General features: G+C 39.9%; 1 protein-coding gene across 1 annotated transcript; it reads right to left on the minus strand.

The window, feature by feature from the left end:
* Positions 1-345: 345 nt before the first annotated feature.
* On the minus strand, positions 346-14,756 carry Dbf4 (DBF4 zinc finger). Its single transcript, XM_021190205.1, has 7 exons — positions 14,550-14,756; positions 13,306-13,478; positions 4,800-4,979; positions 2,678-2,728; positions 988-1,057; positions 744-820; positions 346-432 (listed from the first exon to the last, which is right to left on the minus strand). Exons 1-7 carry the CDS (start codon positions 14,593-14,595, stop codon positions 346-348), a joined length of 684 nt encoding a protein of 227 aa, XP_021045864.1. The 5' UTR covers positions 14,596-14,756.
* Positions 14,757-14,887: the final 131 nt, after the last annotated feature.

Below are 14,887 nucleotides of genomic sequence, written 5' to 3' on the forward strand. Positions count from 1 at the left end.
GTGGGTGGGTAGGGGAGCAGGGGCAGGGGGGTGGGGGTATAGGGAACTTTCGGGATAGCATTTGAAATGTAAATAAAGAAAATAATAATAATAATAATAATAATAATAGAAGAAAAAAACACTAAAAAGAAGATGCCAAAACTAAATAGCTTTGAATTGCTATAATTTTCTAATATATATTCTCATGTAAAAATATACTCAAGAAAGAAGGACCAGAAAGATGTCTTATTGAATAAAACTTCTTGTCCTGCAAGCCCCCCCCTCAAAAAAAAAAAGTGAGTGAGAAATACAGAAGCAGAGATCTGCAAAACAGTGAGAAGATGGAGTGTACGGATTGAAGAGTAGTTAGGCAGGGGTATAATAGACAAAGAGTGACTCAAAGATGAATCCAGAAGAGACTGTATACTTGGCGACAGGAGAACAATAGGACAACTACAGCACAAAACCATCTTTGTATTTTCTTATGTTTTTCTCCAGAATAAACAGAGTATCTCTTAAAATATAGCAGCAACAAAAAAGGATGAAAAAAACCTATGCCATTACCCCAGAAACAATTCTTAATTCATGAATAAAAGCTTCAAGTCAAATGACACAGAATTCAGAAATCCATAAAAGAGCCTCACAAAGTATTTTTTTTACTTACTGGTGAATTACTTATAGATATTAAAAACAAAAACAAACACACAAAGAAAAACAAAAAACAAGCTACCACGTTTAAGAAGTTTTAAAAAAGAGCCACATACCGCATCCCTCCCCGAAGCACTTGATTTCTTGAGTGCACTCAGTGCTTTCTTCTTCTGTTCAATGTAGTATCGAATGTCTTTATTGAAATAAGAACTGAAGGTTAGCAAGTTTACCTTTGGATGTTAAGTGGCAGTAACTTTATGTTAAAAGTTTAACATGGGAGATATGCCTACCACCAAAATGTTTATTATGTAACTAAAGGACAGACAGGCATGTACAACAAATACCGTCAAAAGATCTTACCATCTATATGAAGAATCTTTACTCCCCATGATAAGGCATTTGATAATATACTATTAGCAGGAATAAAATCCTGTGAAACAAACAAACAAACAAACAAACAAACCAAGTTTGTCTAAGAACTACTTTTAAAACGTTTTAAATCTTAAATCTTATTTAAGTCTTAATAGCATTGAAGAGATTATGGATAAATGTCCCCAATGAAGTACAATAGAAATGAGGACCTTGTTTTATATTTTGGCATTCTTAAATTGTTTCCAATTAATATATTCCTATGTTTTGTTTGAGTCAAAGTCTCACTTAGTAGCCCTGGAAGCCAGAAATCTGCCTGCCTCTCAAGTGTTGGGAATAAAGGTATGCCCACTATGCCTGACCTAAGAATTAATGTATATTCTTAACAATTAAATGTATATCCTAAGGTAACCTTCGAGTTTTCAGTAATGTCTAGGATGTCCACAAGAGGGGGATGTTCCTCCAGGAAAAAGTAGCTTCTATTTCTGATAGAATGAGACATGCTGTAACTTAAGCTTTTTTCATTAAAAATTAAAGAGTTATCTCCAGAATATCTTCAACTTTCAGTTACAAATTTTGTGTGTATGTGGTGTGTACATGCCTGTGTGATTCAGAGGCCTCCGGTCAATGCCAAATGTCTTTCTTCAATCCTTCTCCACTTTCAATTTTTCTAGAGAAGGCAGGTCACTTGCTGAACCTGCAAGTTACTGATTCAGCTAGGCTGACTGGCCAATTAGCTTCAGAGACCCCTGTGTCTCACCCTAACCCTCCCCCAAAATGTCAATGCTAGGATCAGAGGCACCTCTTGCCATGCCTGGCTTTTTACTTTTTATGTGGCTTTTGAATATCCAAATTTAAGTTCTATTGCTTTCATGACAGGCATTTTGCCAACTTTACTACCGGCCCCAAGTTGAGTATTTCTTATTACATTCACTTATTCTACTTGTATGCTTGTCTGTGTGTATGTGTGTCGGTACACACATACCACAGTGCACACTTGGAGATCACAGGACAATTTGCAGGGCATGGTGGCACACACCTTTAATCCCAGCACTGGGGAGGCAGAGACAGGCGGATTTCTGAGTTCGAGGCCAGCCTGGTCTACAGAGTGAGTTCCAGGACAGCCAGGACTACACAGAGAAACCCTGTCTCAAAAAAATTGGGAAAAAAAAAAAAAGTCAGTTCTTTTCTTCCATCACTCAGGTCCTAGGTATCAAACCAAGGTCAGTAGTTTTGGCAGTAAGCAGCTTTACCCACTGAGTCATCTAGCCAGCCCACAGTTAAATTTTTAATAAAATACAGCTGTACCTATATTATATATGGTAGTATATATCTATAATGTCAGCACTCAGAAGTCAAGCTATATAGCAAATTTGAGGCCAGCCTGAATTACATGAGAATCTGTCTCAGAAAACAAGACAATAAAGAAGCAAAATATGCACTGCATGTTTTTCTTTCCTCCCTGTCCCTGCATCACAGGGTTGCTAGCTCTGGCTGGCTTTGAACTCCTTATGTAGCTGAGGATGTTCTTGAACTTCTGGTCCTCTACCTCCTTAGAGCTGTTATGACAGGTGTATGCTCCTATGCCTGGCTTATGAAGAGTTAAGGACCTCATGTGCTAGACACCAGCACAGTGTCACAACTGAATCCCACATGCTGTGAATTTCAAATTCCTACTTACATGATCCTTGACAGCTTTTTCAGCTAACAGTTTTCCTCGGCTCAAACATACCTGTAAGACGATGAAGAAAACAAACAATTATAGTACTTCATCAGAGAAAAGGTTAGAAAAAAGAAACCCTTAAAAGTAGAAAATTTTGTTTATATAGTCTCAATGGCTATAAACACAGAAAATTTATGGTGGCTTCATTATTCTCTTGGAAGACAGATTAAATTTTTTCCCTCTCTTTTTCCAGTGCAGAAAACATCAAGAAACATACCAAACACAAACACACACACGAAGAAAGAAAGAAAGAAAGAAAGAAAGAAAGAAAGAAAGAAAGAAAGAAAGAAAGAAAGAAGCTGAAGGAGATGTTAGAGGGTCAGTTCTATGCAAATGAAAATAGCTAGCATCCACTGACATTTTAAAGTCAAGCTACATAGCAAACTTGAGGCCAGAATTACATGAGAATCTGTCTCAGAAAACAAGACAAAACTACACTTTTCAGGTTAACATTTTAGATTTTATTCCTTTTCCTTTTGGGTGGTACATCCTAGCAAGCATCTACAGCTGAGCTACATCTCCAATGCTTCTGAAGCCTTAACTTTAAATTTGGTTTCTCCGAGTTGCCCCGGCCACCCTTCAACTTAGAATCCTCTTGCCTCACATTCTTTTTTTTTTTAATGAACTTGAATTTTTTTTTATTAGATATTTCCTTCATTTACATTTCAAATGCTATCCAGAAAGTGCCCTATACCCTCCCCGACCCTGCTCCCCAACCCACCCACTCCTGCTTCCTGGCCCTGGCATTCCCCTGTACTGGGGCATATGATCTTCGCAAGACCAAGGGCCTCTCCTCCCATTGATGGCCAACTAGGCAATCTTCTGCTACATATGCAGCTAGAGACATGAGCTCTGGGGGTGCTGGTTGGTTCATACTGTTGTTCCACCTATAGGGTTGCAGACCCCTTCAGCTCCTTGGGTACTTTCTCTAGCTCCTTCCTTAGATTGCCTCACATTCCTAAGGAGCTGGGCTAACAGGCCTGGCTTAGCTTTGTTTTAAAAAAAGATTTAAGAAAAACTTTATACACAATTTTTATAAATTATTTCCCTTTTAAAGTAAGACAGCATAAAAAGCAGTTGAAAGGCTATGAACAAATCAAGAGCTTGTTGGTAGTATATTACATTTTTACCAGACAGCAATACTGCACAAGCCTGACCCAGTCTCCTCCCTTTCTCACTGGACCACCTGTGCAACTCCCGCTTCCTGCTCTCTCCACATTCAAACTGCTTTCCATGTGGCTATGCTTTAAATGCCCATTTAATTATATCTTAGTGTAACAATTTAGACACATTAATCGTTTTATCTCTTACTTTCTTTTCTAAGTATTAATTTGCCCTTCCTTTTTGTCTTCCAACTTGATAGAAATGTACTGTAAGAAATATTTTCATAACTTATTTTTATGAGAAGGGACAAATAGCATACCACTGTAGGCCTTGTAGACCACATCATCTTTGTCAAAAGACTAAATTCCACTTAAAGCATATAAGCAACCCTAACATTCATACAATATTTACAAAAACATTTTCTACTTGTCACAAAATATTATTTTGTTTTTCCCACCAACTTCTGGATATGTAAAAATATGCCTAACTTATATGTAGTGCACAGTCAGTATGCTGTAGATAGTCAGTTTATCTACTTTGAAAGTTTTACAAGTTTCTATTTTTTCTTCAAAAGAATGGCTGGCTATTAACTTTAGTTGTAAATTATTCTAAAAATCAAAAGCTACCTGTCTAAAGTGCAAGTGCATGGTTTAGGCATCAGGGTACAACTTGAGTACTGTATTATTAGAGAAAACTTAATCACCTTTCAAAAAGAAACATTAGGTGAGAAAGACACAGATCTTTGGCTTTATAACCATTCCATCTATGAACTGTAACCCTGCTACTGAAAGCCCAAAGTCAGATGTCAGGCAAACATCTGTAACTCCAAGACCTGGGAGACACTAAGGCAGATGAAATAAGAATTCTGAGTGCAAGACCAGTCTGAGAGGGCTACATAGTGAGACTTGTCTTAAAACAAAAAGAAAACCATGAGATCCACTTTGCCCTAGGATCAAAGCATATATGACACACTTACTCTGTCTTGAGACTTAATGAAACTTCCATCGTGGCTGGGATGAGGAGAGGTGGTTTCTGCAGTATATGCAGATTCTGGACTTGGTACAGGAGAAACGCGGCCCAATGTTTGTGCATACTTTGCTTCCTTTTTATTTGAAACAAGATAACTGATATCTTTGCTGAGAAATTCTTCAACTCGCTAGAAGAAAACAAAGTATTTATAATCAAATTTTCCAAAGCTCTTTAAAGACACTGTGAACAACTTCCAATTTCATATTACAAATTGGTGCTTTTCACACTGCATTTTTGAGCCCATAGTTCTGAGGAAATATAATGGGAGTTTCATTAATAATATCATGTGCTATATACTATTCTTAAGTACTAGTATTGAACTAGTACTATTAAAACACATACAATTGACACAATACTAAGAAGCAGGCAGAAGTAACTAATAATCAGTAAGAAGACTTTTTCCAAGTTCCAATTTTCTACAGGACTCACAGTCTGAAAGGCAGGAACAAGGGACAGCCAGATGCCTTGAGGGTGATGCTGATGGTTCTTGTTACCAAACCTGATTTTCTGAGTTTGAGCACCTGGACTCACACAGCAGAAGGAAAAACCAACTCCTGCAAGTTCTCTGATTTCCATGTGAGAGTGCACATTATATGCACTGCAGGCACATTCATACGCACTACATAAAACTACATAAAACTAAAGAACTAAAAACAAAATGAACCAAAGTTTGTTATAAGTTAATTTAAGCTACCACTGACTCAGAATTAATTAGCTGTTGGCAAAAACAACCTTAGTGAAAGTTGTTTCCTTTTCCCTTCTAGGCAACATCCATTTTCATTGACCAGCTAATAAAGTATCCCTATTTGTTTATTGAAAAAAAATATGGGTCCTGTGTAAAAGTAGAAAAGAATGTAAATGCTAATTTATATGTAAAATACTGCCTTAAACTTCATAAAGTTTCCAGCAATTCACACACACACACACACACACACACACACACGCGCGCGCTAGTTCATCTAAATTGTCCCAACTGTGTGGTAAGGTGAAAATGGGCTGGAGGGATGACTCAACAGGTACTGGCTGCTCTTTCAGAGGACCAGGATTCAGTCCAGGTGAACCCACACAGAGGTTCACAACTGTCTGTAACTTCATTTCCAGGTGATCTGATGCCCTCTTCTGACCATTTCAGGCACTGTATGCATGTGCTACACACATGTGTAGGTATATATAGATATATGTAGATAAAGACTCATATACTTAAAAAAGGTGAAAATATATGCTCCAGGGCAGGGGTTCTCAACCTGTGGTCCAACCTGTCTGGGAGTCACATACCAGATCTCCTGCTTATTAGTATTTACATTATGATTCATAACAGTAGCAAAATAGTCATGAAGTAGCAACAAAAAAAGTTATGCTTGGGAGTCCCCACATGAGGGATTATATTAAAGGGTCACAGCGGTTGAGATGCATGCTCCATGGTCTTTGGAGACAAGACTCTTTCAAAGTTAAATGAGATCATAAAGTAGGATCAAGCCCCAGTGCTATGCTAAAGAAAAAGATTTAAGGGTGATTAGCCACTGTAATAACTACAGTTCTCATGGGAAGTCACAAAATACCTCACAAAAATAACTTGAAGAAATGGTTTATTCTGGTTCAGATTTGAGGAAATACCATCAATCCACTGTGGCAGAGAGGGTGTGATAGCAGGAGCTAAGAGGCTGAGCCAGTGTATCTGCAGTCAGGAAGCGGAGAAATAAATGTGAGTGCTAGGCTAGAACATCCAATCAGGGAGAAGCACCTCCTTGTCGGAATTTGCTTTCTGTTGCTATGCTTAAACACGGACCAAAACCAACTTGAGGAAAGGGTTTAATTCAGCTATAATTCCAGGTAACAGTCTGTCATCTAGGGCAGTGGTTCTCAACTTTCCTAATGCTGCAATCCTATAATATAATTCCTCATGTTGTGATGACCCTAACAATAAAATTATTTTTGTTACTGCTTCATAACTGTAGTTTTGCTATTGTTATGAATCGTAAGTATCTGTTTTCTCTGATATTCTTAGGTAACCCCTGTGAAAGTGTCAACTGACTCCCCCCAATGTAGTGAAGATATTGGTTTCTTTAAAAACCCAATTATGTTATATAAACATGTTTAATCCCAGGGGTGGGCTGTAGGCTGCTTCAGCTTGCCACAGCAGTTAACTATGATCTGTCTCTTGTTCTAGCAGGGCGTGATTTTTGCCAGTAACATATAGCTTAATTCTGGGGACTCTGGAGAGGGTATAAATATGAGAACCCTAAGCAGGCCTTTGTGGTTGCTGCTGGTTCACTGTTTTTGCAATTGATGGTTTGTTGGACTGCTAGGTATTCTAACAATGAAGACTTGATTGGTCCCTAGGAACTCACAGACCCTAAATCTGAAGGAAGTATCCTACAGGTCAATGTCCCCTTTCCACTCTAAGCTTCTTCCTCTCCTACCTAGTGTCGGGGGGTTGGAATGGATTAAGGTAGTAGATATAAGAACATAGTAAAATAATAAAATAAACCAACAGCCCAAAGGGGTTGAGACCCACAGGTTGAAAACGGCCATTCTAGGGGCATCCCGGGCAGGAGCTTGAAGGAACTGAAGAACATGGACGAATGCTGCTCACCAGCCTGCTCCCCATGTCTTGGTCATCATTTATCTCTTTGACAACCCACTTTCAACTCTTTCAGATACATAAATTGCTGAAACCCCTTTCTTGAAACTGCCCATGTTGTTTGCACAGATGTTGCCTTTTACATTCCCAGAAATGGAGGACAAGTCAAACTGTGAAGGCTGATAAGCTTATTTTCTGGCTCTTTGACAGTACCTGATAGGCGTGCCTATGAGTTTAGATTTGCATTTACCCGATGATCACAAAGCTGTGGGGCTGAATGTCTATTTAGGCCCTTCACCCATTATTTATTTTTATGTGTGTCTGCTTACGTGTATATATACATCTATCTGTTATGTGTGCCCAGAGACTGCTGAGGCCAGAAGAGGGTGTCAGAACTCCTAGAACTATAGATGATTTAGAGCCACCATGTGGGTACTGGAAACTGAACTCAAATCCTCTGCATGAATAAGGGGTTTTAACTGCTGAGCCATCTCTAAAGCCCCCTTTACCCACTGGATTACCTTTCTGTTGAAATGTTCACATATTCTGTATATAATACACTTACTAGATATTGGACATACAATTTTTATTTGGAAACAAGATTAAGTTGGCCTTGACCTAAGGATAACCTTTTGAGTTTCCTGCCTTTACCCCTGAATGCTGGAATACTGGTCTGTGACACTGTTTTTTGTTTTTTTTATTTTATTTTTGACAGTTTTTTTTTTTTTTTTTTTTTTTTTTTTTTTTTTTTTTTGCAGTGGTTGGGACTGAACCCAGAGCTTCATGTAGGCCTAGTAAACACTCTATTAATTGGGGAAAAATGAATGACTTGGAAATATTCTCTACCATTTATGATTTCTTGTTACTGTCCCGGGAGATAGAGGAGTTGTTAATTTTAACTAAGTTGAACTTATGAATCCTTTTAATTTGCTGCCAATGATATTTTCTAAGTATTAGAAGACTCTTACATTTATATCTTGGCTCCATTTTGAGTTAATTTTTATATGTGATGTAAGGTAAATTTACAAATTCATTCTTTGGCATGTAGATATCCAGCTTTCCTGAAACTGGCTGGCAGAATGATCTTATCACTAAAAAACAAAAATAAGCAGACAACTAGCTAGATATAGTTTATTTTTGAGTCTCTCTCACTGGACTGAATGTTAGACAACTATAATACCATAAATTTCTCCCAGTTTTCATTTCATATAAACTGAATTAAAACTCCTTAGTGTAAAAATGTAAAGGAGAGCGGAAATGGCTTAGCAGATAAAGCACTTGCTACTCTGCGCAGCAGACCCTGGGCTCAATTCACAGCACGTGCATGGCAGCTCCCAACTCTGTAACTCCAGTTCCAGAGGGTCTGATGCCCTCCTGTACTCCTTCGGCACCTGCATTGCCTTTATACAACAAACACACAAACATAATTTAAAATACACAAACAAAAACTCTTAGTAGTTTTGGGCACAGTAAACACACAGAGAAACCCTAACTTATTATCTCTCAAAATAACACCGCCACAAAACCAAAAGGAAACCAAACCAGAAAACTGTTTGTTGTGTGTGGCTCAGACTTATTATTTTAGAACTGGGAAAATAAGAGGCAAGAAGATTATTTGCTGTATAATTGGCCAGCCAGCTAGACCCTGCTTAAAATAACCCTGCTGCCTCCCAAAGCCCAACCCTACTCTGTTATCTGGCCTGCATCATGAAGAAAATACCCTTTATAATTTGGTTCTAACATAAGCGATTCTTGCCACTTCCACATCTCAGTTTCACTTGCAGGGAGTTTGTAGCATTAAGTACACAAGCACACCTATTCAGGCATATATTTTAAGTAAGTTCTTTCTAAAAAGTGTGTACAGTTTACTAAGTACATTCCTAACATTCCTTCAAGACTCAGCTCAAACATTAACTGTATTGATTCACAATGGTAGGTAAGCATGCCCATCTGTATCCTAATAGCAATTTCTACATATCCCTATCAAAGCTTTCCCAGGGCTGTTCTGTAATTACTTAGATATTATGCCCACACAATGTCCTCTACAATCCTTCAGTTAGAAGTAATCTCCCCTTTCCTTTGCTTTTTGTATTAAATTGCAATCAGTTGTACCCATGGGTTTTGTAAGTTTCCTGGGGGACTGGAACATTCCACCCTACAGGAAGCTCCTTAAGCAGAAAGGTAAACTACTAAAAAGAACTTTAAGGAAGTCCCTGAAACTGACCAGATTCAATAGGCCCCTCCCTGACAGAATAGAGGACAAAAGCTGAGAATTCCTCTCAGACAAAAGGAAGCTGAGCTGTAAAGACTCTTATAGGAGAAAGGCTGCAAAGACTCTGAGACCAGACCAGACCAGCTGCCTGGAAGAAGCAGAAACCAGCTGAGTTGCCTGCAGTCTGTTCAGTGTGCTCCAGGTTTCCCAGCTTTTTTTTTTTTTTTTTTTTTTTTTGTGAGCTGTCATCCATGCTGAGGTGGGCCTTGGAGATGCAGTTATCTGACTCACTTCTGTTCCTGTAAGTAACCTCAGTAATATTCACTGGTCCACCAAGTTAGACTTTGGTGGTATCCATACTTTGCTCTGTCATAGGATTCCTATCTGGGGTGAACAGATATCCCTAGGAAAAGATTTTTCACAAGACACCATGCCATTTCTATCTAGATTAGAGCTCTAGGAAAGACAGACATAGGATTCATTTTTGAGTCTAACAAAAGCACAATAGCATGCCCTGCAAACCATAAGAACTGTTCAATTTGTAGTTTTGCCATGGTCTTCAATTTATTGGAAATTGCTGCCTCTACATTTTAATGGGCAAACACAAAAATTATACCCATTTGTCCTCAGGATCATGACGTAACAAGGTATTACACCCTGTTGGAACACAGTCCAAGAATGGAGTCAAGTGAGAATTCTGAGTGCTTGTGAGAAAACTCCAAGAAACAAGATGAGTCTTGTGACCTCAGTTTTTTCAAAACACAGAATTGTTCTTGGAATGTGTTTTTGTGCCCCTCCCAAGTGAAGTGGATAGGAATGAGTTTACTTCAATTGTTGTTATTCACATGCCTCTATGGAAAAGCATGAAGTCCGAACTAGAGGCTTGTCCTTGTGTCACCTTACTCATGTGATTCTTTGTTGTTGTTGTTGTTGTTTTTTTCTGAGACGGTTTCTCTGTGTAGCCCCTGGGTGTCCTGGAACTCACTCTGAAGACCAGGCTGGCCTTGAACTCAGAAATTTGCCTGCTTCTGCCTCCCAAGTGCTGGGATTAAAGGCGTGCCCACCATGCCTGGCCACTCATGTGATTCTTAACCCTCAGAGTATAACCTGCCTGATACTCTGAAAAAAGTTGGCTTTTGTATGAGACTTTAGTCCACCTCACTCTTAGGCTCCACTCTCCCTCTCCACTCTACTTGGTCATGCCACCAAGTAGAGCCGAAAACACTACCCTTATATTTTCTTTCCCAGATGTTTTATTTTAGCCCACCCTTCCTTCTCTTTAAATAGGGTCTTACCAAGTAGCCCAAGCTAGCATGAACTTGAACCCATGATCCTGAAGCTTTGGCCTCTCAGCCCTGGGATTATAAGCAAACACCTGCAAGCCTGGCTCTTTGTCCTTCTTAAGTGGCTTTCATTTGGCTATTTTTCTACACTATAAAAGAAGGTTCATTATCATGTGAAAATTGACTGCTATACAGTCAATACTTGAATTATCACAAATGTCCTCTGCAAATTTTTAGCATGGTTTCATTAAGACTCACAGAAAACAAATATTTGTGGTCAATTAAGCAATGACACCATTGGGGCCATCCAAAGCAAAAGAAAATAATAAAAAGGATAGAAAGGTTAAATAAAACTAAACACTGGGGGAAGAGAGAATCTTTTAAATAAATGACAATTTGATAAAACTGGGTTCCTTCAAATGTGGAAAGAAACCAGGACCTAGGAATTAAACTGACATCAGCGAATTATACAGCCAAGACCAGAACTAGGTACTTTTTTTCCAAAAAGAACGGCAGTGGACTGTGGAAGTCAGCCCTCTTGTGCCCTCCCTTACCTGCAGGCTACCTCACTAGCCCAGCACTTGGCTTTTCCTAAGGGGAGGGTGCAGATGCAATAACACAAATTATGCAGCAGAGGGGCTTTTGCATTGGAAGAGATCATAGGGATCAGAACATCTGGAGAGCTTACCTCAGGGAAAAATCACTTTCATGATGTTAACTCCCCTGCTACATTATTATAAAACTACGCTTTTAGTAAAGCCACTGAGATACTTGAAACCATTAAAGGGTAAAATTTAACATATATAAAATCAAAATGGTCTTTAACAACCATTTGTGGTAGAAGTAATTGAATGTTTGTTTCTTGAAAGTATCTTAGGAGGTGTTGTGAGGATGGGGGAAGAAAAGGGAGGGTTGGTGGAAGTGATTCCTGGGCCAGCACTGACACGATACTGCTCGTTTAGTCGAAGCTCCCTTTTATAAGTTTCCCGAGCTGGACTTAAGAGATACAACATCGTCTGAAGTGCTGTGAGAAACACAAATCTAAACATGAGTTATTTAGACCCAAAGTTAACAGATTAGTCAACATATCTGAGAAAGTTATCACTATTGCATAGCCACCAATATTAAAATAATGGTGGCGTATCATGTTAGAAGTTTAGCAGGTAGCACTTCATTGCTAAAAAGAGGGGTCTTTACTCATATCTATGATGTCCTGAGAACATGAACATACTGTTGATAGGCAATACAGCTGATGGTGGCAGGTCTATCAACCATGACCTTTAGAAGTGCAGCCATACTGATCATTATGATAAATGCTATCATAAATACAAGACAGTCAACAAAACCGACAGTAGGAAGGTAGACTGCTTAGGGGGTGGAGTGGATCTAGTTATGCAGAAGAGAATGGGCAAGGGACTGATTGCAACAGAACTTGTATATGAATGTAACTGACAAAGAAAAAGTGAAATCCACATGTCTTTCATATTCAAAGTAAAATTCTATCAACTGCCTCCCCCAAAAAGGTAGACAAATGTCAAGGGCGGGTAAGTAAAATATCACATTAGTGAGTAACTCTAAGAAACCAGTGAAGTAGTCTTGTGACTTTTCAGTCTGGGAACAAAATGATCAAAACCACTAACTTTCAGTCCAGCAGAAACCTCCGAAACAGTAAAAATCATAATAACCACATTTGCTAGATTTTAGGTAACATTAACAATACACCTAAGAAGTCTTTATAGAGTTTTGCCAAAGTTTTCTAATCATAAAGTAATGGATACAACAGGGAAGGCATTTTAACTACTACTCTAAAATTGTTCCCTCATGACAGGCGCCTGCTGACGAAGTACTTCTCTCCTGGCGCGTCCATAGACATATACACACAGTACACATGTGTACACTAGTAAATTGTATGCCATAAATATATAATAATTATATATATACACACACACACACACATATATATATGAAATTAAAGAACTATTTTAACACATAACAGCTCCCTTCAGCCATCAGTCAAATGGCTCCTGCTATTTTTGAAAGGCAGGTTTACTAGGACAAAGGAGCCTCATTCCTTTATACCAAACCACCTATCACAAAAACTTGACATTTTATCAGGCTACAAAAGGCTTTAAGAAAAAGTTTTCTTTATCCTCTGATGTTGGGACTTGAACACAGAAAGTCTTGCACATGTCAGCAGGTGTTAGACCACTGGGCTACACTCCCAGTCCCCAAATGACTCACTAATAACCAATAGCTCATCAAAGTTGCTACTGCTAAATGGCTGTAATCTCCAAAATGAAACGCCTTGGTAATGTATATTACAGAACACCAAGTATTACGTTTCTCAACTTCTGGTGGGTGAGTTGTTCTCACTTACCCCTCCAAGTTCCTTTATATCTTTTTGTAGTTTCTCACATATGGTGATAGAAGGCAAGTCAAGGTAAAATATTTTTCCCCAAAGGGGCTTATATTTGGATTTTTCCAGTCTATTATCAGCCTTCAGGGACTTCAAGGATGGTCGATTCTTTTCATTTCTGTCCTGGATGCCACCTGTGATTACAAAAGAATCAGGCAACATTTTATGCAGACAATATTTCAATTTATTTTACAAAAATGTTCAACAGCTTTATTGCAGAAAGGAAACATTACTAGTCATAACAAATTAAGTAGTTAGTATCTAAATGTTTTCCCTAATATTACCACTTAGGATGAAGGCAAACTGCCCTGTATGGTTTCCACAAGAAACCAAGAGAACAAGAGCTGAATCAGCAGAAAATAGTTATTATTTACTCCCATTCCGTGTATGAAGCAGGGAATTCTATAGAGCCGTTCTGGAAAACTTACCTTTCTCATGATGTAAACTTCATGTGGGTAATTAACAGGTCTGTGAAAACCCAACACAGGTGTTCCAAATATTTCAAGCTTATTTACCTAGGCAGCCACACACACTCATCTAGAATAAACAACCAAATTCTTCCCGGTTACTAAATGCTCGAATTTTGGTTTCATAGTTTGTCTAATACTTAAAAGAACTAAACGATGGAGTTCATGCACTTTGTTTACATATTAAGAACCTAAGCCCACTAAGGACTCTGCCATTCATCTTTTATTTTAAAAGCAGATGAGAGTCAAACAACTTCTTTAAACTTTCGAACACAACCAGCACTTTTATTAGTTCCTAGACACAAGGAGTTTTCCCTTTAATGAATTTTTTTTTATATTAAACATTGAGATTGAAATCCGCTTTTGTCTATGAGGTTGAAACACACACACACCCCTCTCCTCCCTCACGAGTGACGGGAACAGTCACAAATGGGAGTGGGCGCCTCCTCCGTGGGGCTGTGTGGCCGTCGGGGTCCCGCGCATTGTCTGAAGCCTGCAGCCCCGGGAAAGCCGGGTCGCTCGCAGCCGAGGCGGGGAAAGAGCACGACGGGCCCGGCCAGCGTCGGTCCCTCACGGAGAGCCAACACCGAACGCCTCGCGGCCGCCGAGAAGCCACAGAAACGCACAAGCGGCGAAGGGTCCCCCCGCCACCGCAGGAATCGACTCTGTCGAACCCGCCGTGGAAGCGGCCGGGCAGGAAGCGATTAAAGGGACCGCGGCGGGGGAGGGGCTCCATACCCGGGAGAGGTGCTTTGCTGTGGATCCTCATGGTCTCGAGGTTCATGGCAGCCACCAGGCACCTACATGCTGGGTCCGCACCGGGGGCCGCATGGGACGGCCGCGGCCAACACAAAGCTCCCAGGGCCTCCCCGGCCCCGGCCTCGGCCTCGGCGCAGGGCAGCGTCCGCGGGCCGAGCTTCAGGGAGGGCCGGTTCCGGCGCGGGAGGCCCGGAGCAGGAAGAGGCTGTAGCTAGAGCTCCGACGTGGGAGCCGCGGCGGTTAAAGATTTGAAAACGCGTCACGCGACCGCGGCGCCCAGACGCGCTCCCCGCCCTCCCTACGCCGGGGCCGCCCTC

Source organism: Mus pahari, chromosome 2, assembly GCF_900095145.1.
Source record: "Mus pahari chromosome 2, PAHARI_EIJ_v1.1, whole genome shotgun sequence".
NCBI lineage: Eukaryota > Metazoa > Chordata > Mammalia > Rodentia > Muridae > Mus > Mus pahari.

Bases quoted from the DNA above. Each gene is read 5' to 3' on its own strand.
- Dbf4 (XM_021190205.1), bottom strand. From the start codon at position 14,595: ATGAACCTCGAGACCATGAGGATCCACAGCAAAGCACCTCTCCCGG. The intron at 1,058-2,677 runs GTAAGTAGGAAT...TTTGTTTCACAG, and splicing joins AAAAAGCTGTCAAGGATCAT to GATTTTATTCCTGCTAATAG. The intron at 821-987 runs GTAAGATCTTTT...ATTTCAATAAAG, and splicing joins AAAGATTCTTCATATAGATG to ACATTCGATACTACATTGAA.